Genomic DNA, 20502 nt, shown 5'->3' with positions numbered 1-20502 from the left:
ATTTCTTAGAATGAGAGAGTTTGAGCAGACTGATATGATTAAGAGCCATTTAAATTTCCTTTTCCATGAACTATTTGTATCCTTTGTTCATTTTTCTATTCGATTGTTCATTTTTCTTATCTGTCTCTAAGAGCTCCTCTTACGTTAGGGAGAGTAGCTCTTTGTGGTATAAATTGCAAGAATTTTTCCCTGGTTTGTCATTGTGTTTTGACTTTTTTTTATGGTGGTTTCGCTCTCTCTCCCTCTTCCTGGTTTCCTCTCACATTTATGGTTTCATGTTTTACCACTCAGTCAGATGTCATCTTACCCTATGCCTCGTTCTGTGGTTTGCTGTTTTTTTAAACATTATTTTTGATATGTGTGTCCATGTTGGTAATAAGTTCTAGTGCATTAATTTTAACTGCTGCATGGTGTGCTGCCATGTGCTGAACCACATTGTATTGGCCCGTTTCCCTGATGATGGAATTTAGGTTGCTTGCAATTTTTCCTTGTTATCCTCCATGCCGCAGTGGACACTCTTGCACCCTTGTAAATATCTGCTTGTGCTCACTTGCCAGAATTTCTTCGGAGCACATATCTAGAAGCAGAATTTCTGCCTGTCTCTGGATGTGAAACAGTATCGCCTATCTCATTGTGGTTTTAATCCCTGACTACTTCTGAGACTGTGCTTCTTTTGATAGGTTTTGAGGCCTTTTGGGTCTCCTCTTCTCACAGAAGTACCTGTTTAAATCCCTTATTCCTTTTTCATTGGGGCAATTTTTTTTTTTTTCCTATTGACTTCTTTATAAATTCTAGATAGAGTTTCTTTGCTATATTGGTTGTGAACATCATCCCCCAGCATGTCACTTGTCTTTTTACTTTGTGAGGTCTTTTGTCATAGAGGAATATTAAATTTTGATGTAGTCAAATATATTAATCTGTTCCTTTATGGTTTATGCTTTTTGTGCCTGGTGTAAGAAATTCTTTTCTCTTTGAGGTCACAAGGATATTCTTCATTATTTTCCTTTAATAATTTTAGACTTCTTGGAAAAAAACTTCAAAAAAATTTCAAGTAATGTCAAAGGAGACCGTAAGATGTTTTTATGTTTATTGAAAGGGGGCATGAGTAAAAAAAAAAAAATTGAGAAATGTAGCTATAACCTCTTCCCATCCTGTGGCCTCTAGCTAGGGCCAAAATTATACATGCTGTCATGTGCGGTTGATTAATTATGGCTGGACTCTGGGATGTTAAGACCCTAGACTCCCTCCCTGCCTTTGATCAACACCCCTCATTCCTGCCTGTGACCCTGGGGCTTAGCTGTAGCCACAGCTCCTCCCTCTGGCCTCCATTACTCTGCTCAGGCCAGCTAAATGCCCTCCCCTGGGACTCGGGGCTTACGTGGGGGGAGAGAAGAAGAAACAGCTGCTTTCCCTTCCTGAGACCATGACAGTATCTGATTCCTGCAGACACCTGCCACAACATAATGTCCTTGGCTAATTGGCCACCCCTGATGAACGGAGACCAGCTTTGGAATGACAGCGTTCTGTTCAGGATCTGGGTGGCAGCAGAGGCAGCAGGTGGCTTGCAGATAGGAGTCTTCTGACCTTCCCATGGGAACTTTCCAGCAATTTCTCCATCCAGGGCCATTTAAGGATCTTCCTGGGCCCCTGCAATTGTTACCTTTTTTAAAATAAATTTTAAATTTTAGAACAGTTTTAGATTGACATCAAAATTGGAAAGATAGTACAGAGTTCCCATAGGCCCAGACCCAACTTCCCCTGGTATTAACCTCTTACTTTAATACTGTATACTGGTTACATTGTTGATGAACTAATTTTTATATGTTGTTAATGAGCCAATATTGATATGTTATTATTAACCAAAGTCCATCCTGCATTCAGATGGCCTTAGATTTCACCCAGTGCTATTTTTCTTTTCCAGAATTCTGCCCAGGATACCACATTACCAGTTTTGCTTCATCAGATCAAGCCCACCACAGCCCGTAGAATCCCCAAGCACTGCCAGGCACCTTCTTTCTTATAAAATCATGGACTGCTTCCAAAGCTGCCTCCTGTGTGTAACACAGAGGGATATTTGCAGAGATTCTTGCTCCTCTCTGCAGAATCAAGGAATATTTGCTGGAACCCTTCATCTGTGTAAAATCTTGGAATATGTCTGAACCCTCCTCATCTGTGTATAAAATCGTGGGATATTTGCAGAATACTCTCTTGTGTGTAAGGAGCCCTGGTGGTGCAATGGTTAAGTACTCAGCTGCTAAGGGAAAAGTTCACAATTTGAATCTACCCTGCGGCTCTGGCGATTTGTTTTGTAAAGATTGTTGTTTTTAGGTACTGTTGAACAGGTTCCAACTCTTAGCGACCCTACATACAACAGAACAAAACACCACCTGGTCCTGTGCCATCCTCACAATTGTTGTTATGCTTAACCCCATTGTTGCAGCCACTTTGTCAATCCATCTAGTTGAAGTCTTCCTCTTTTTTACTGACCTTTTACTTTTTTTTTTTACTTTACCAAGCGTGAAGTCCTTCTCCAGGGACTGGTCCCTCCTGATAACAGGTCCAAAGTATGTGAGATAAAAAGACGAAAAGGATTCATAAAGATTACAGCCTAGAAAACCCTATGGGGGCAGTTGTACTCTCTCACATGGGGTTGCTATGAGTCAAAATCCACTTGATTGCACCCAACAACAACATCTTGTGTATAAAATCATGGCCTGTTTGCAGAATCCCCTCCTCTGTGTATAATCAACGAATGTTTGCAGAACACCCTCCTACCTGTACCATAGTTAACTATGGACAGAGTTCTCTACTATGTTTGGGATCATGGAATCTTTACTGAGCACCCCTGTTCTATTTAGAATCAGGGAAATGAATACCCTCCTCTGTGAAGAACCAGTAATTGTTTGCGGTTGTAGAATCATCAACTGTTTGAAAGCACATTATAAAATCAAGAAGTATCTACACAGACCATTTCTATCTCTAGAATGATGTAATATTAGTAAAGCCTCCTCTTAGGTATAAAATTATGAAATATTTACAGAGCACTCTCCATGTATAGAATTTTGGGTTGTTTGAACAACTTTTCCTTCCTGCGTATAGAATTATGAACCGTTTTTGAGGAATACCCTCATGTATATAGAATCGTGAAATGTTTGCAGAGCCCCTTTTGGTGGCTTGAATTCTGTGCTGTTTGCTGAACATCTGCCTGTGTATAGAATCATTAAATGTTTGCAGAATCTCTTCTCTGCTTAGCATTATGGGGTGTCTGCAGTGTTTCCCCATCTGTATAGAATCAAGGAATGTTAGCTGAACCTCCTTCTGTGTAGAATCATGAAATGTTACTGGGCGCATTCCTCAGTATCAAACTTTGAAATGTTTCTTCAACATCTGCGCTTATGTAACACGTAAGAGAAGGGAATGGAAGGAACCGTGGCCAGATTGTGGAGGGTCTTCAAGGCTGTCTTAGTTATCTAGTGCTGCTATAACAGAAATACCACAATCAGCTGGCTTTAACAAAAAGAAATTTATTCACTCACAGTAAAGTAGGCTAAAAGTCCAAATTCAGGGCGTCAGCTCCAGGGAAAAGGCTTTCTCTCTCTATTGGCTCTGGAGGAAGGTCCTTCTCATCAATCTTCCCCTGGACCAGGAACTTATCCACGCAGGAACCCTGAGTCCAAAGGATGCGCTTTGCTCCTGCCACTGCTTTCTTGGTGGTATGAGGTCCCCCTGTCTCTCTGCTCGTTTCTGTCTTTTTTATATCCCAAAAGAAACTGGCTGAAGACACAGTCCAATCCTGTAGATTGAGTCCTGCCTTGTTAACACAACTGCTGCCCATCTCCCCTCATTAACATCAGAGACAGGGTTTACAACACATAGGAAAATCATATTAGATGACAAAATGGTAAACAATCACATGACACCAGGAATTACAGCCCAGCTAAACTGAAACACACATTTTTGGGGGACACAATCCATGACAAAGCTCAAGTGAAGTTAGGCTTTGTTCTGTAGGCTACAGGAGCCACCAAAGGTTTGTGGGTGGAAGAGTAACATGATGAAAATTGTTTTAGAAACCCTAATCTGGTGAGCGATATAGATTGGATAGACTGAAGGGTGATGCTTTGTAAAAATATTATTTTCAAAACAAAGCAAAAATCAAGGTACCGACTGACTTTACTAATCTATAGTAGATTAGTAATCTGCTGTGTTTGTTGTTGTCAGCTGCCTTTGAGTCAGCCCCTGACTCATGGCAGCCCCTGCACGACAGAAGGAAATGCTGTCCAGTTCTGCCTCATCCCCTTGATCAGCTGCAGACTGGACTCTTGTGCTCCACAGGGTTTTCATTGACTGATTTTTGGAAGTAGTTCCCCAAGGCCTTTCTTCCTAGTCTGTTTTAGCCTGGAAGCTATGCTGCAACCTGTCCACCTTCCAAGATACAAGCTCCCACTGACAGACAGGTGGTGGCTATGTGTGAGGTGCGTTAGCTGTGAATTGAGCCAGGGTCTCCTGCATGGAAGGCAGGACTTTATAGTAAATAACTTCCATAACATGAAGATTCATTCTCTAGAGCAGGGGCCAGCAAACTACAACCCATAGACCAAATCTAGCCCATTGTTTGTCTTTATAAAGTTTTATTAAAACAGGTCGTGTCCATTTGTTTAAATGTTGTCTATGGCTGCTTTTGGGCTACAATGGGAGAGTTAAGTATTGTGACAGATTGTACGGCCAACAAAGCCAAAAATATTTACTTTCTGGTCCTTTACAGACAAAGTTTGCCTTCCCCTGCTCTAGTGAGAAAAAATTAATTTTTAAAAATGTTTGGATTTTATTTTTTGTTTTCTCACAGCAGACTCAACTGAATTAATAAATAGTTTCATTCATTCAACTAATATTTACTAAGCATCTACCGTGTGTCAGGCCTTGATTTAGGCTCTGAGGATAAAAAGAGACAGCGCTTGTCCTCAAGTAAATTTGTAATCTATCCGTAATTGTCAAATAAATCACGAGGAACCTTGGGCAAGATTTGTGTAGCCTTGGGCAAGTTTCTTAATCATTCTAGGTTTCAGTTTCCTCATCTGTAGATGAAAGTGAGAATGATAATAGTATCTATGTCAAGGTGTTATTGTAAGGATTAAGCAAGTGACTATAAAGTTCTTAGAATAGTGTCTGAAACAGAGTAAGTGCTGTTAGGTGCTTGTTTAAATACATTGTATGACTAATACATACATACACATGCGTACACATACATGTAAATCAGTGTGACAGCTGTACTAATAAAGGTGTCTACTGTATTCTACATAGGACAATTTTATCATTCAGGATTTAGTTCAGGAAATAGAAACCACTCTAGCCATTTTAGGCGGAAAGGCATTTGATACAGGGACTTAGATGCATACAAAATCATCAGAAGGGCTGGGAGAGTGGAAGCTGGGGGGCTATTTTTGGACTTTTGATTTCAAGGGTCCTCTACTCTGGCCATGCTTCAGAAGTCATCAAACTGCTGCTGCTCCTGCCATCACCGTTGCCACCACCTGACTGCCCAGGGGCAGATTATTCAATTAGCACGGTAGCACGGGTTTCACTTCGATGTGGGGTGGTGAAGCCCATGTGACCTTGTTCACTGCAGATTAGTAAATAAGCACAAGTAAGCCCGTGCTTACCTTCCTTACAGGATAATCCGCCCAGTGACTGCTCCACACCCTCCGAACTGGGTGGTAGGCAGTGAACTCCACTGCACATATTCCTCCTAGTGCCAGAGCTGGCTGTCAGCTGCCCCAGCTGCAGGAAGAGGACCTCTGCCTCCTTCCACCCTTCAGATCTCAAGCGAGTGCATGTAGCTGACAGAACTTAATGTACCACTGGTTTGCAATGACCAGCACCCATTCTAATTTTTTTGAGTGACTGCACCTTGATTTCCCTTTGGGGAACTTCCACTCCCCACTATTAGCCCATGTGGTTCATGTGAAGCTGATCTTGTCCCAGGCTCCAAGGGTGGGCATGTGAGCAGGTCTGGCTAGTCAGCACACTCCATTCCTTCAGAAACAATGATGGGTTCATGGATGGACACATGCCTGAAGCCAGGCCAACGAAACTGATTATAAAAGCTGTTTTTCGACTGAGAATTACTTAGCTGTGGGGATGGAAGCCTGGAGCAACTGTGGACCCTCTGGTGATAGGTATGGGGGAATGTGAGCCTGATAAAGTAGAGCTAAAATATGGAGAGACATTGAATGCTGATGATATCACATGAGCCACTGGATCCAGCTGTGGCTGAAGCCACATTGTCTGCTTCAGGCTATTATAGTCAGTAGAGCCAATAAATTCCCTTTTTGCTTAAGCCAGTTTCAGTTGAAAGTTATGACTAATACAGTATGACAAAAGGGTAGTTTACTAGTATGAGAGCCACTGTACTAAAGAAACCCAGAGGCCTGGTAATCTACTTCTGAAAAAAGTCAGCCATTGAAAAACCTATGAAATACAGTTCTATGCTGACACATGGGATTGCCATGGTTGGAATCAACCAATCAGCTGGTTGGTTCTTGATAGGGGAATGGCAAGGTTCTAGCAGAACTCTTGTTGAGGCTGTCTTCAGAAAATACATTCTTCTTTAGATGTTCATTGCAGCAGTGTTTGTACAGGTCCACAATCCCTTATCCAAACCCACTGGGGCTAGAAGTGTTTTGAAATTTAGAAATTCTCAGAATTTTGAAAGGTGCATGCACTGATATTATATAACATCCTTGAGAGTGTTGTGTCAGCGTTCCATAAGCAGAGAACTTAGTGTTTTCTCAATGGAGCATATGAATATTCACAGTAAATGGGATGTAAAATTATAAATATATCTATTCAAGTCAGGTTTTGCCACTAAGTATTTTCAGGTTAGGTTAGGTCTTGTTGCCAAATTTTGACAAAGATTTTGGTTTTTTGTTTTCCTTTCATTTTGAATTGTGGCTAAAGGATTATGGACCAGTAATAGCAAAAAATTGGAAATGAGCTAAAAAGACCTCATTGGGAAAATGGATTTTTAAAAGGGTGGGATAGTGATATGATGAAATGCAATAGAGCAGTGAAAATGAATAAACGAGCTACATGTATCATTACGGATACATCTTAGAAAAAATAAGGTAGAAAGAAAGCTCACTGCAAAGGAATATATTCATTATCAGTTAGGCTAGGCCAGGTTATGCTGTAGTAACAAAAAGCCTTAAATCTCAGAGCCTTAAAACAAAGTTTTGTTTTGTTTTTCATTCATGCTACATGTTCATCACAGGCAAGTGAGGAAGGCTTAACTTTAAGTCCCTGTCCTTCTCAGTCTGGAACTCAGCTGGTGGGGCAGCCACTCTGCAGAAGATTGTTATTGTGGTAGAGGGAAAAGGGTGGTGAAGAACATCCACGAAAAAAAGGGGAAAAAAAGCCAAATCTGCTGTTGTCAAGTCAATTATGACTCATAGCAACCCTACAGAACAAAGTAGAACTGTAAAGGCTGTAAATCCATGGAAGCAGACTGCCACATCTTTCTCCTGCGGAGCGACTGGTAGGTTTGAACCCCCAACCTTTCAGTTAGCAGCCAAGCATTTAACCACTGTGCCACCAGGGCTCCTGGTGAAGGACATACTGGCTCTTAATGCTGCTGCTCTGAGCCTCAGTTCTCCCTGAGAGGGGCTGATGAACCACTGCCTGGCCAGGGGTTACCAGGGTGACCCTTATAGTCAGTGCCCCATCAGCAGGAGTTCCTGGCACTGGAAGCATTCAATGCCACAACTCCTGGCACCTGCAGAGCAGTCCCACACATGTAAATGATCTTTATCAGTTCACCGGCTCTGGGCGCTTGAACTGAGATAGTTGTTGCTCTGGGATATGATCTCACTGCTGGCTAGGGATTAGTGTTTATGGATTATACAATGGCTTCGTTGGGGTGGGGAAACCCTGGTGGTGTAGTGGTTAAGTGCTACGGCTGCTAACCAAAGGGTCGGCAGTTTGAATCCACCAGGCGCTCCTTGGAAACTCCATGGGGCAGTCCTATCGGGTTGCTATGGGTCGGAATAGGGTTGCTATAGGGTCACTATGGGTCGGAATTGACTCGACGGCACTGGGTTTGTTTGGTTTCCTTGGGGTGGGTGCCTGGAATTTTCTCTGGTAGGACTTGGGGGGCCAGGGCAGGGCACAGTGTTCCTGTGATTTTTTTTTTTCATTTGGCTGTGGATCTTTTTCTTTCTGCCTTTGCTTTGGGCCAGCCTGTAAGTGGGTGTTGACCAGCACAGGAGCCCAATTTATGTTCTCCTGAGATCTCTCCTGGAGCCCTGGTTATGCAGTGGTTAAGAGCTGGGTTGCTTAACCAAAAGGTCAGAAGTTTGAATTTACCAGCCACTCCTTGGAAACCCTATGGGGCAGGTCTGGTTTTGGTTTTGGAGATCTGTCATGGTACCTCCCTTTCTTTAGGCCGCTCCCCTGCTCTACAAGCTCCAGTGGCTCTCTATGGCCCACAAGAAACAATGTAAGAACTGCAACTTCTCCCTTTGGTTGGGTGCCTGCTACATGCCAGGCATTTTATAGCACTATCTTGAGCCCTGACAGCAACTCCATGAAGTAGGGACTGTATGATCCCCATTTTATAGATGTGGAAATAGTGGCTGAGGGATGCCGCGGTCACAGTCACAACCAAGTAGAACTGGTTAGTCACCAGATCTGATTGATTCCGGAGCCACAGGGTCAGGTCCCCTCCAATCTCACCCTTGGCTCTTCCTTGTAGGGACCACCTGCTCCAACCAAACTGGTCTCCTCTCACAGCCCCAGGAAGCCTGTCTCTATGTTCCCTTCAAGACCATCTTGAGTCTAATGGGATGCCTCCCCACACTGCCAGTCACACAAGACCCTCCTCACATCCTATGGAGTTGCTGACTTTCCTGTTGGTCCACCACAGGACCTCGAGAACTACCACTTACTCATCTCTGCATCTGCTGTGCCCAGCATGTGCACGGTGCACAGCTGCCATTCTCCCAGCTTTCCTTCAACACTTATTGAGCACCTACTGGGTGCTGGGCACTATGCACTGAGCACGGATGTTCACTGCAGCAGTGTTTATACAGGTCCATAATCCATTTTCCAAACTGGATATCCAAATGTGTAGCAGAGAATGAAACAAAACTCTCACAATCATGGAGCTTATGTTTTGCTACCAGGGACAGAAAATAAGCAAATAAACAAATACATGTATAATATAATATTGTCATTGTTGATGCTGTCAAGTTGATTTCAACTTATAGCAGCCCCATGTGGCAGAGTAGAACTGCCCCATAGGGTTTCTAAGCTGTAATCTTTATGGAAGGATCCCTGGTGGGCAATGGTTAAGCACTTGGCTCTAACCCAAAGATAGGTGGTTCTACTCCACCAGCCACTTGCTCAGTGAAAGAAAAGACTTGCCTATCTGTTCTCTTAAAAATTTTAGGCATAGAAAACCCTATGGGGCAGTTCTACTCTGTTCTACAGGTTCGCTATGGGTCAGAATCAACTAATGGGCACACAACAAAAATCTTTAGGGGAGCAGATTGTCAGGTCTTTCTCTTGCTGAGCTGCTGGTGGGTTTGAACCGCCAACCTTTCGGTTAGCAGCAAGCGCTTAGCCTTTGGGCCACCAGGGCACCTTCACTAGGGAGTGAAAAAATGGTAGGAAGAAAAATAAAGTTGGCCGAGAGGATGGGCAGCAGGGAGGAAAGCTCTCTGAGCAGAAACCTCAACGCAGTGCGCTTGGTTGACTGAGGAACTGAACAGTCAAATGAATGAATATTTGAGTAAATTGGAAAACCTAACTTGAAGATGAACAGGGAGTGCGGAGGGAGGAGTTTGAGGTAGGGACCTCTTGGACCCCTCTGATCTTAGGACTTCTCAACGCTAGGAGGAAGTTACTCTTGTGAGTGCCATTTTACCGATGAGAAAATGGAGGCCCACGGAAATGAAGTGAGGGGCTTCAAAAGATGCATCCCAGACCGGTTAGGAAGCACCTTCCCCCTGGCTTTGAGAGCACCCAGCCTCCTGGTTTTCTTTCCTGCGTCTCCTTGGCAGAGTCACCCTTTTCTACTCTGCCATGAAAAGCTGGACTTCCTCAAGGCTTCTCCTAGGCGTTCTCTTCTTCCAAGAGAGCCTACCCACAGATGGTATCAAGGCGTGGTTTTAATCTGCATTTTTCTGAAGACTAATGAAATCATGCACCTTTTCCTATGCTTATTGGCCATTTGGATATCTTGTTTTGTGAAATACCTATTCAAGTCTTTTGCTCGTTTTTTTCTTTTGGTTTGTCTTTTGCTTATAAATCTATGATTAAAAAAATTCTGGGTATGAGTTGTTTATCAGCTCTATATTTCTATTTCTTCTCCCACTTCGAGGCTTGTCTTTTCCCTTAATGGTAGCTTTTAGTGAAGAGAAATTCTAGTTTTAACATAGTCCAACTGAACGAATTTTTCTCTTTTGGTTGGTGTTTATGCCCTCTTAGACAAATCTTCGCCTACTCCAAGAGTGTGAAGATATTCTACGTTTTCTTCTGAAAACTTTTCACTTTATCTTTCACGTGGAGATTTACATTCCAACTTGAATTGATTTTGTGTATAGTGTGAGATCGGATAAAGATTCTTTTTTTTTTCCCCACATGGAAATCCAGTTGGCCTAGCACTAGTTCAATTAACAAAATAAAACAAAGGGGGCATTGAGCTTCTGTTAAGGGTGACAGAATAATTTGGGAGCAGATAATGGTGATGGTTGAACAACATGATGAACATAATGTCTCTGAAATGTACATGCGAAGATTGTTGAAATGTCAAATGTTTTGTTACATATATATTTACCACGATAAAAAAAAAATACCTTTTCTGCTTAAAGAGAAAAAAACGAAAAAAAAAAAAAAAACATCGCGTGGTAGTATATGGGTGTTCATTGTACTATTTTTCAAGTTTTCTAGAGGTTAAAAGATTTTCAAATAAAATGCTGGGAGAAAATGATGAACAAAAAAAAAGTAGGGGGACTGTTGTAGGTTAACAAATACCATGGAAGTAATACCATGTCCATTTTGTATGCAATGTACAAACACTGATTTTATACTGTCAGAAAGACATCCTTGAAACAAATGGGCAAAACTTCAGAATGGACTGAATATTGTAGGATATTATGGTCTAATTACTTATTTTCTTAGGTGTGATAATATCATTGTGGTTACGTAGAAGAATGTCATTTTTCTTTGGATTTGCTGCTGATGTATTGACACACAAAGCAACTTATTTTTAAAATAATTCAGCAAAAAATGTAAACATGAATATAGATAGATAAATCTGAAAAATAACAATTGCTGAATCCTGTTAGAGAGTACAGGTATTCCTTATACTATTCTATCAAGTTTTCTGTATGTTTAGAAATGTTTATGAAAGACATTGGGGAGAGGGAACATTGTATGGTTCAAATAAAAAGTATTTTCAGGTCAGATTATCCTGGCTACCTGCAGATTTCTGGTCCAGGGCCTCACCTGCACTATCTCACATAATCTGCATCACACCCCTATGGGGTAGGCAACACTGGACCTATTTCAGCCAGGACTGGCCGAGCCAACATCTGAACCCACATCTAACTGAGTCAAAATTCTCTGCTTTTCTTTTTTGTTGTTTAAGCCTCTCCTCTCCCACCTCATCTCCCAGGGTATGATGGGGAGGATCAGGTGAGAGCAACGTGCATTTACCATGTGCTAGGCTTTGCATGTATTATTTAAATTCTCACAACAACTTTATGCAGTTGTTACGAATAAACATTCTCCATTTTATGAAGGCACAGAGAGGTTAAGTAATGTGCTTAAGACCACACAGCTAAGAATGGAAGAACTGGGAGCTGGGGAACCTGGACAGCCTGGCTCTAGAGCCCCCTACTTAAGCTGTTAAACACACACACACACTTTAAAAAGTACAAATCACTTTACAAATATAAAGTGGGCTTATTGTTGGTTCTCACAGAATCCCTGCAAAGTCCTCCCTTCTCCTTACTGCTTCCAACATTCCAAGACGGCGTTCCAGGTATTGATATGTCTGCATGGGGGACCACTTGCCTCCCCAATTCAGTTGGGAGCTCCTCAGAGCTGGGGGTGGGTCTATTGTCCCCTTATCATGAATCTCTGGTGACTACTCTCTGAGGCCCTCTGGCCTGAAGGTGATCTCAAAGCACAGGCTCTGGATATCGGTCCCACTCATAAGCGATGGTGGTAGGACACCAATTTGCCTGCAAGCTGAGCATTAGGGTCCAGATGGAATGCAGAAGCATTTATAGCTCAGTGGTCAAGGGCCTGCCTTGGGAGACAGGCCAGCTGGGACTTGAGCCTTCAGTGCAAGGCTTGGGTCAACTGCTTCTCTCACTCAGAGTCTCAGTTTCCTCATCTGTACACTAGGAATGATAACACCCATCTCGTAGCACTGTTGGGAGGATTTAAGTGTTTCTTAGTGCATGCCCTCACGCTGACAGCTGTTACCACTATGCTTGTTCCGATTCTGTGGGGTTCCGACCCGGCCTAGAGCTCCAAGCTCATTCCTACCACCCTCCCTACCTCACCGGATTTTATGGGCACTGATTTGGATTCATCCTGTCTTAGGACTTTTGCACTTGCTGTTTCCCCTGGTGGGAATGCTCTTTCCGCAGTTTATTTTAAAGCCAGCTCTTTCTCACCCTTTTATGTCTCAGTTCTTGTCACCTCCTCAGTGAGGCCTTCTTTGACCACCCTAGTCTGTTTCCAACACATTCTCCCATTTTATTGTGCTCATATCACCTATCAATACATGATATTATGAATTGATTTCTTTCTCTTCCCACTTGATTTAAGTTTCAAGAAGACAGGGATTTTGTCTGTTTTGTTGTCTGTAGTATCTCCATATCCAAGAACCGTCTGGCGTATGTCTGGCGTTCAGTAAACAAGCGACGAATTGAATGAATGAATAACAGGATGATCCCCAACGTTTACAATCCCCGCTCTTCTGCCGCAGTGGACGAAGAGCCAGGTCAGACTTTGCAGACGGCCCCTTGGGGTTGGGGGTGCCAGTGCGCGGAGCCGACTGGGACTTGAGTGACGCTCCCCGAAAGCCTGGGCGGTGGCCGCGACGGGAGAGGGGCTGTCGCTATTTCGCGACGTCCCCTGCGGGGCGCTGAGCCGCCTTGGGGGTCCGGCGGGGGTCGAGCGGCTAGCGCGCGCGCGCGCGCGCGCGCGAGTCTTTTGCGACGGTGCCCGGGGAGCTGGCTCCGCCCCCGGCCCGCCCGGCCCGCCCGCGCGCCCGCCCCGCCCCCGCCGCAGCGCTCGCTCAGGGCCGCTCCGGCCCCCGCCCGCTTCATGTGGCCCGGCCCGCGGTGGCCGGCGGCTGGGAGCGGCGAGGCGGCGGCGAGCGGCGGCCGGCGAGGTCCGGGAGGTGGTGGCCGAGGCCCAGGCAGCTGCCCAGGAGGCGGCAGACGGGAGCGGCGGGAGCAGGCCCGGCCCGGTCCTTAGGCGGCTGCCCGGGTGCAGCATGCGCGCCCGCCGGGGGTTGCGGCTGCCGCGCCGCTCGCTGCTGGCCGCGCTCTTCTTCTTCTCGCTGTCGTCCTCGCTGCTGTACTTCGTCTATGTGGCGCCCGGCTTAGGTAGGAAGGGAGTCGGGGACCCGGGGACGCCGCTCTGGCCCTGAGGGGAACCCGGAACCCCCGCCCCGCCCTGGGGGAAGCGGGCCCCGAGAGACCCCATGCCCAGCCCCCGGGGGACGCCAGGACAATTCCGCGCCCTGCAGCCGACGGGCTCCCGGAAACCTCCGCCCCCGTGCCGGCCTCCAGCCCGCTCCCTGCCCCCTCCTAACCCATCGCTTCGCGTGCCCGGCGGTACCTTCACCTCGCCCGCCTTCGTGCCGGGCCCCCCTTTCCCGCCCTTTTCTCCCTGGAAACCTCAGTTCGCGCTCTCTGGGCTCGAGAATTCCCGCGTCGCCCTTCCCGGGGTCGCCTCCAGCCCCTGTTCCCGGCATTCCTCTCACCCCGAACCCCCACGGCCGCCCGCCCGCCGGCCCCTCCTCTCCAAGCCCGTGTGCCCGGGTCTCGAGGCTCCCCCACCTTCCCCGTGGCATCCATCCTTCCTCTCCACCGCTTCCTGCTCCCTTGAGCGCCCGCCCGACCCTGTCTTCCCTCCACTTCCCCGTTACGGCCACCTCCAGGTCATCCCCCAACACACGATCTCCTAGTGGCCGGATCCCTTTCCTTGCCGGTGGCGGCCCCACCCCCCCTTACGGGGATCTGCTCCCCATTCAGTCCTCCTAATTTCCTGAGCGTCCCACGCCTCCTCCCCATCTCTTCCCGCTTGTCTCGCCCACACCCAAGGGCACACCCATGTCACCTCCGGCTCCCCCTCCCCCAGCTCCCCCAGTCCTCAGCCGTAGGTTCCCCCTGAATCCAAGACCTGGGGAAGGGGTGCTGTTTGGGCTGTTTCTTTCTTCCATTTCTTTCCCTGCTGCTCTCTGGGCCCTGAGGCTAGAAGGTGGCTCCTCAGCATCCGATGGTGTTTGCTCTGGAGACAGAAGGGAAGTTTAAATTGGCCCTAGAGGAGGGGATATGACAAGGGCTGTCGGGAAATGGTGGCAGGTGGGAAGAGGGAGCATGGAGAATAGATGGAATGGCTACTCATTCTTTTCAAAGGCCGGTCCTTTAAAGGAAAGACAGCCTCTGGAGACACTGAACTGTCCCCAAGCATAGATTCTAAGGCCACAAAGTAGACATTTAAGACATGAAGAGATTAGAAAAAAATTCAACGTGGAGGATAAGGTTAAGGGCAGAGGACACTGAGGTCAGACTTGGATTGGAATTTCTGCCCTGTGTGACCTTGGGCAAGTTGCTAAGCCTCAGCTTGTCTCATCTGTAAAATGGGAGTACTGATCCCAACCTCATAGGGCTTTCATGGAAGTAGATACATTCCCTTTTAAAACACTTATCACTGTTCGTTCAAAAGATGGTAGCTATTATTAGATGAAACTTTATGGAAAGAAGGGAGTAGGTGGTAGGTTTAAGGCATGTATTTGCGTGACTTGACGTCACCATGGGGGATCTAGAGAAAACCTCAATTCAGGGTGGAAAGTGATCAGAAGGTGCTGTTGTCCAGGCAGTGAGGGTGAAAAAATCTTGTCGTAAAAATTCTGGATTATTCGGACGATGGGAAAGGGTTGATGGTTTAGCTGTAGGAAAATACGTTTTAGGATTGTAGTAAACTGGTGCCATTCTCTGTTGAATGGTCACCACTGAACTAGCCAAATAGAGAAGTATCCAGATACAGCAGAAGATTCCCCCCCATTTTTTTTAAAGGTATTTCACTCAGTTGCTAATATTGATGTTGGATACTTTAAGTTTGATCTGAGAAGATTGAGTAAGCAACGTCAGCTTGCCCTGACAGTTTACAAAGTGTCTTAGGAAAAGCACTCCTCCAGGAAGCTACAGTATGTGGCCTGTTGGGTTTGGTGAATAGATGGTAAAAGGATAGGGATTTTAGCAGAAGAATAACGGGAGAGTAATTAGTGGAATTAGTTGAGAAAAGAGTTCATTAGCATATCGGATATTAGACTCTAATAAAAATGGATGTGAAATGACGGATTTGTACCTAGGGGCAGTCTTGGGACCATAACCCGTTTTTTTCTCCTTTTGTGAAAAGGGGAGATATTTCTGGTGTGGGTGCAGAAATCAGCCATATATCTAAATGGAAAAACATATCTCACTGGGATAGTAATCACTTTTTGATTAGAAGGGTTAGAAGCCAGAATCTCCAACAGAAATGGAACTTATCAGCTTAATTAAAATGTCTCACCTGTAGGTTTTTAGGTCAGTGGAGCCCCTGTGTAAAGTGATAGGCCACTGCCATGCATAGATTGCTGTACCATTGATAACTGAAAAAGATGCAAAGAACTTGAATTTTTAAAAATTTTTTGAATAAGTCTTTCAAAGGGCAGATGTATTTAGGATTCATGTAAAAAGGATGGGAAGTGGTTTTAGGGTTCATGCAGCTGTGGTTACATTCAGTAATTTGGCAGTCTTACTTTCCTGTCAATGAACTTGAGCTTTCAAATGACGATCTTTGGACAGTGGGGTGGCAAATCTTTTCAAAAGATTAAGGTAATCTAGGGAAATATAAAGGATCCCTGGTGGCACAGTGGTTAAGTGCTCTGCTGCTAACCAAAAGCTCTGCGATTCAAACCTACCAGCCGCTCCAAGGAAGAAAGATTACAGCCTTGGAAACCCTATCTATGAGGCAGTTCTTCTCTGTCCTGTAGGGTTGCTGTTTGTCAGAATCGACTCAGTGGCAACAGGTATGGTTTTCTTTTACTTTTTTTTTTTAGGGGAAATATAAGATCACTGAGATGGAAGAGAAAGATGTGACTTAGGGCCTTACTTGAAACAATTACAAAAGTGAACTTAGAATATAGGTTGGACCATATGAAATCTCTGTTTTTGGAGGTCAAATTGTATATCAGCAATTTCATATAGTTCACTTAATCCATTTCCAAATAATGATACGTCTGTTTTCTGACATATTGGAAAGTTTCAGACTTGTATTTCTTTCCAGGTTTAGTTTTTTTCCAGTCTTGGCTTTTGATTTGCTTTGTTTATCCTGTGGCCACTTTGGGCTCAAGGCTAAAGAGAAATCATGACTCCAAAAGTATGTCATAACTATGTTCAGAAATCTGTAGACTTGTATTTAAAATAAGAGAAAAGTTATGTTAAAGTGTTTTAAATTGTTCATATATATAGCCAGTAAAAATTTCAGCCTAAACATTAACTTAGTATTCTTTGAGATCTGATGCCAGCTCTTAATAGAAACCCAAGAACCAAACCCACGACCATTTGAGTTGATTCCGACTCATAGCGGTGCTATAGTACAGAGAACAGCTCCATAGGGTTTCCAAGGCTGTAAATATTTGCAGACGGCCACATCTTTTGTGGAGTGGGTTCAAACCAATGACTTTTTGGTTAGCAGTTGAGCACTGTAACCATTGCGCCATTAGGGCTCCTTGCTGTTAATACAAGTGACGCATAATCGAAGAGCAAGTGGAAGTTTTCTTGGACTTGACAGTCATCTGTGAAATGGAGGTAATAGTACACTGACTTAGAAAATTGGGTATGAGGAAAATTACTAGATACGACTGTAGCTTGTTTGTAAGACAGACAAAGTGCTCTCCTTAGCTTCTTGACTATCCCCATCCCAACCCAGTTCATATTTTCTCAAAAGTATGGTTTCATCAGACATTATGATGTTTCTGTTTTCAGTTCAAAAGGAATGTGTACAGAGATGACTCATGGTTAAAATTTGGGAGTGAGCAGAGATGTATGTGCTCAAAGGTGAGACAAAAATTATTCTCCATTGTTTGCTATTTTTATATTAGCAGTTTAAAAGTAGAACCTGAAAGGATGGGGCAGAAGGTGTGAGCAGGTGGTGGAGACAACAAAGAGAAGGGAAAGGTGATGTGGTGCATAAAAATGCAGGCATGCCTTTCTCTCCAGTCCCCAGCCCACTACAGTTTTCATTTAATCACTGGTTTCACCTGCCGTGTTGAAATACCTCTTTAAGGTTCTGAAGGAAACTTTGAACTTATTTATGATCCTTTAACTTAAAAAAAATCTTAAGAGCTCAGAGTATGTCCATATTCCAGTCTGACTAGGTCTTTTAAAAGATAACAGAAGTGAGCTACTGTATTTATAGATATACATATGAAGTGCAGATTCTAAAACATTTTAATAAGTTTATGGCACCATCAGATATTAAGGTCATATAGATGTTGTTGACCTTTGAAAATTGTTAAAACAATACGTTTTATTCATCAGAATTCTACCACTTAAACTAATTTTTCTCCTGTCTTTTGATTATTGAAGAAAGGAAGTGGGGAATGATTTTTCCCTTTTTGGCCTGTTTAGTTTTAAGAAATGTTTGATTTGTGGCTGACTTTTGGAAGACAAACCCAGTGCCATCGAGACAGGGAACCAGTAATTCTCATCCCACTTGATTTGACCGCATGACCTCAAGCAAGTCACTTGATTCCTCTGATCTTAAACTTAGCCCCCCCGCCCCCCCCAAAAAAGCAAAGCTCTTTTGAAAGCTGAAACTGCATCTCGGTCAGACTTTTAGTGAGATGTTTTTATAATATAGAAAGTTGATAATTGATTTACATTTCGTACATATATTGAACCTAAGGTTTTAGGTAAGATACAGTTTTGTATAATCAGAAATAATTTTATCTAAGAACCACAGGAAATTTTCAAATTCCACTCAGTCAAATGAAGAATGAAAATAGCTTTTTTGTTTGTTTGGCTTTTTTTTGGTTCCTCTGAGAGCATCAGTGCACTTATTTTTTGAGTTTTTCTTCAGTGACATATGGGGAAATGTGGGCTATTTCATTTTAGAAAACTCAAAAGCCTCTTCCCTGTTAAAGACAACCGTCTCTTCCCCCAGCACACACACTCATACATATTGTCTGGCTATAGCGTGTCTGTCTTAGGAGAAACCCAAATGTGGAGAACAGGATGAGGCTACAAAACTGAACAGCACCTCTTTTGACCCGCTTTGGTGATGTTTTGTTTCTTCTCTGCCGTTTTTGCTATATTGGAAGCAGGGTCTTGGTTTGGAGTCAAAATTTCTTTAATAGTGAAAATATACTAGCCTTGCGCACTCTTCAGATGCAGCCATTCAAATAGTATCAGTTACTCTTCCAGGACTTCGGTACTCTAGCCAGTAGATGGTTCTGCTCCAATCCTGACGTTTTGTTTTTCTCCTGAACTTGACAGACCAGTGGGAGCAAGTGTATACAGCATATACTCATCACCAGGAAGGAGGGTCTCAGTGTTGTTGGCGTGACTCTTTAGAGCTCTTTGAGAGAGTAGAAGTTCTAAAGTGGTAGAAGGCCAAATACTACTGACTTGTTTGCTTCCTGAAAATTTGCAGTTTTCTAGAGTATGGAAGATACGTTGGACACATCCAACCATATGAAGCAAGCAAAAGGGAAGACCTGTAATGCTGCTGAGTCCTATCAAAGAACTAGAGAAAAGCAGAGGGTAACATGGGTCAAGATAAAGGACAATCAGACGCAAACAGGTTGGGTGTTGTCTTAAAAGTTAATGGTGCGATCTTGAGAAGGGGCAAACCCGCGTATACTATCGGTGAAAGGGCAGTTATTCTTTAGTTTCTAGTATTAGCCAAATAAAGGCAAGCCTTCCTTTGCACACTAAATGTATTTTTAGAAAGTTGTGAGAAAATTAATCAAAGGAATTTGATATCTGTTGGTCAGTAGTCCAGTATTTGAGTATCTACTTATATTAGGTTACCAGCTATGGGAGATATTTAAATCTGGAATTTTTGACTGCTTCTTTTATTTTATAGATGATCATACAAGCAAAGGTTGAGTCATTAACTTGCCTAAGGGTGGGAATGTTAAGATATTCCTAAGGCACATACTATATAGTTGAAAAGATTAATTACAAGAAACTATTAGAGAAAAATAGAAGACAGTGTATATTCAATTGCTAAATTGTGTGATACTGGCCCTTAATGAGTTCAGACATGGGAGAGAAAAAATCAGTCAGCAAATAGTTTTTTGGGGCACTTCCTCTTGTTAGGTGCCCTTGGATGTTGGGCATTTTAGAAGAGAACAAGGCACAACATTTCTGCCACTGTGGTGCTTTTATTATAATGGGGGGTTTCTGCCCTTATGCTTTTATTCTAATGAGGATACAGCCAATATCCAAGGTACTTCAGATAGTGGTAGGAGTGACTGAGAGTCTGTTTTAGATTGGGTGGTCAGGGAAATCCTTGTTGAAGAGGTGATATTTGACTTGAAGGGTTAGAGCCAGTCACTCAGGTGTGGGGACCGGGTTGGAGGAACTTAGAGTGTGTGTAAAGGCCCTAAGGCAGGGATGACCTTGGGCTAATGTTGACTGGATTCTGGTGAGTGAGAGGAGAGTGGTAGCTGAGTGCAGAAAGGTAGGAGTCAGACAGACCAAGTAGCACCCTGTAGGCCATGGGAAGAACTGTAGAATAGAAGTTAACATTAGCTTCAAAATCAGCCAGACCTAGGTTCAAGTCAACTCTGTCAAATAGAAGATACTACCTTTCTCATAAGTTTGTTGTGAAAATTAAATAGAATATGCATGTAAAATATGCATGTAAAAAGCTAAGAGCTTGACACAAAACTCCCCGTTGTTGTTGTTAGGTGCTGTCGAATTGGTTCTGACTCATAGTGACCCCACGCACAACAGAATGAAACACTGCCTGCTCCTGCACCATCTTCACAGTCAATGCTATGTTTGAGCCCATTGTTGCAGCCACTGTGTCAGTCCATCTTGTTGAGGGTTTTCCTCTTTTTTCGTTGGCCCTCTACTTTACCAAGCATGATGTCCTTCTCCAGGGACTGGTCCCTCTTGATAACATGTCCAAAGTATGTGAGACTAAGTCTCACCATCCTTGCTTCTAATGAGCATTCTGGCTGTACTTCTTCTAAGACAAATT

At 43.9% G+C, this 20502-nt stretch overlaps 1 protein-coding gene and 1 long non-coding RNA gene across 4 annotated transcripts in view; both read left to right on the top strand.

The window, feature by feature from the left end:
* LOC135228615 (uncharacterized) overlaps positions 1-12282 on the top strand; it is an 83053-nt gene extending 70771 nt beyond the window's left edge. For both annotated transcript variants that reach the window (XR_010319304.1, XR_010319303.1), the window contains exon 3: positions 1922-12282. This is a non-coding gene — a long non-coding RNA (uncharacterized LOC135228615). The remainder of the gene's footprint in view (positions 1-1921) is intronic.
* Positions 12283-13491: 1209 nt separating this feature from the next.
* B4GALT5 (beta-1,4-galactosyltransferase 5) overlaps positions 13492-20502 on the top strand; it is an 89185-nt gene continuing 82174 nt past the window's right edge. The window contains exons 1-2 of one of the 2 annotated variants that reach the window (XM_064276196.1): positions 13609-13625; positions 17274-17345. In XM_064276196.1, coding sequence (XP_064132266.1) covers positions 17330-17345 — 16 coding nt within the window. In that variant the 5' untranslated portion in view covers positions 13609-13625; positions 17274-17329. Of the gene's footprint in view, positions 13626-17273; positions 17346-20502 lie in introns of both variants that reach the window. The other variant, XM_003411761.4, reaches the window with a different exon arrangement.

The sequence above is a fragment of the Loxodonta africana genome, chromosome 24 (genome assembly GCF_030014295.1).
Source record: "Loxodonta africana isolate mLoxAfr1 chromosome 24, mLoxAfr1.hap2, whole genome shotgun sequence".
Classification (NCBI taxonomy): Eukaryota; Metazoa; Chordata; class Mammalia; order Proboscidea; family Elephantidae; genus Loxodonta; species Loxodonta africana.
The sequence above is the reverse complement of the archived record's forward strand: the minus strand, read 5'-3'. Positions and strand labels throughout refer to the sequence as shown.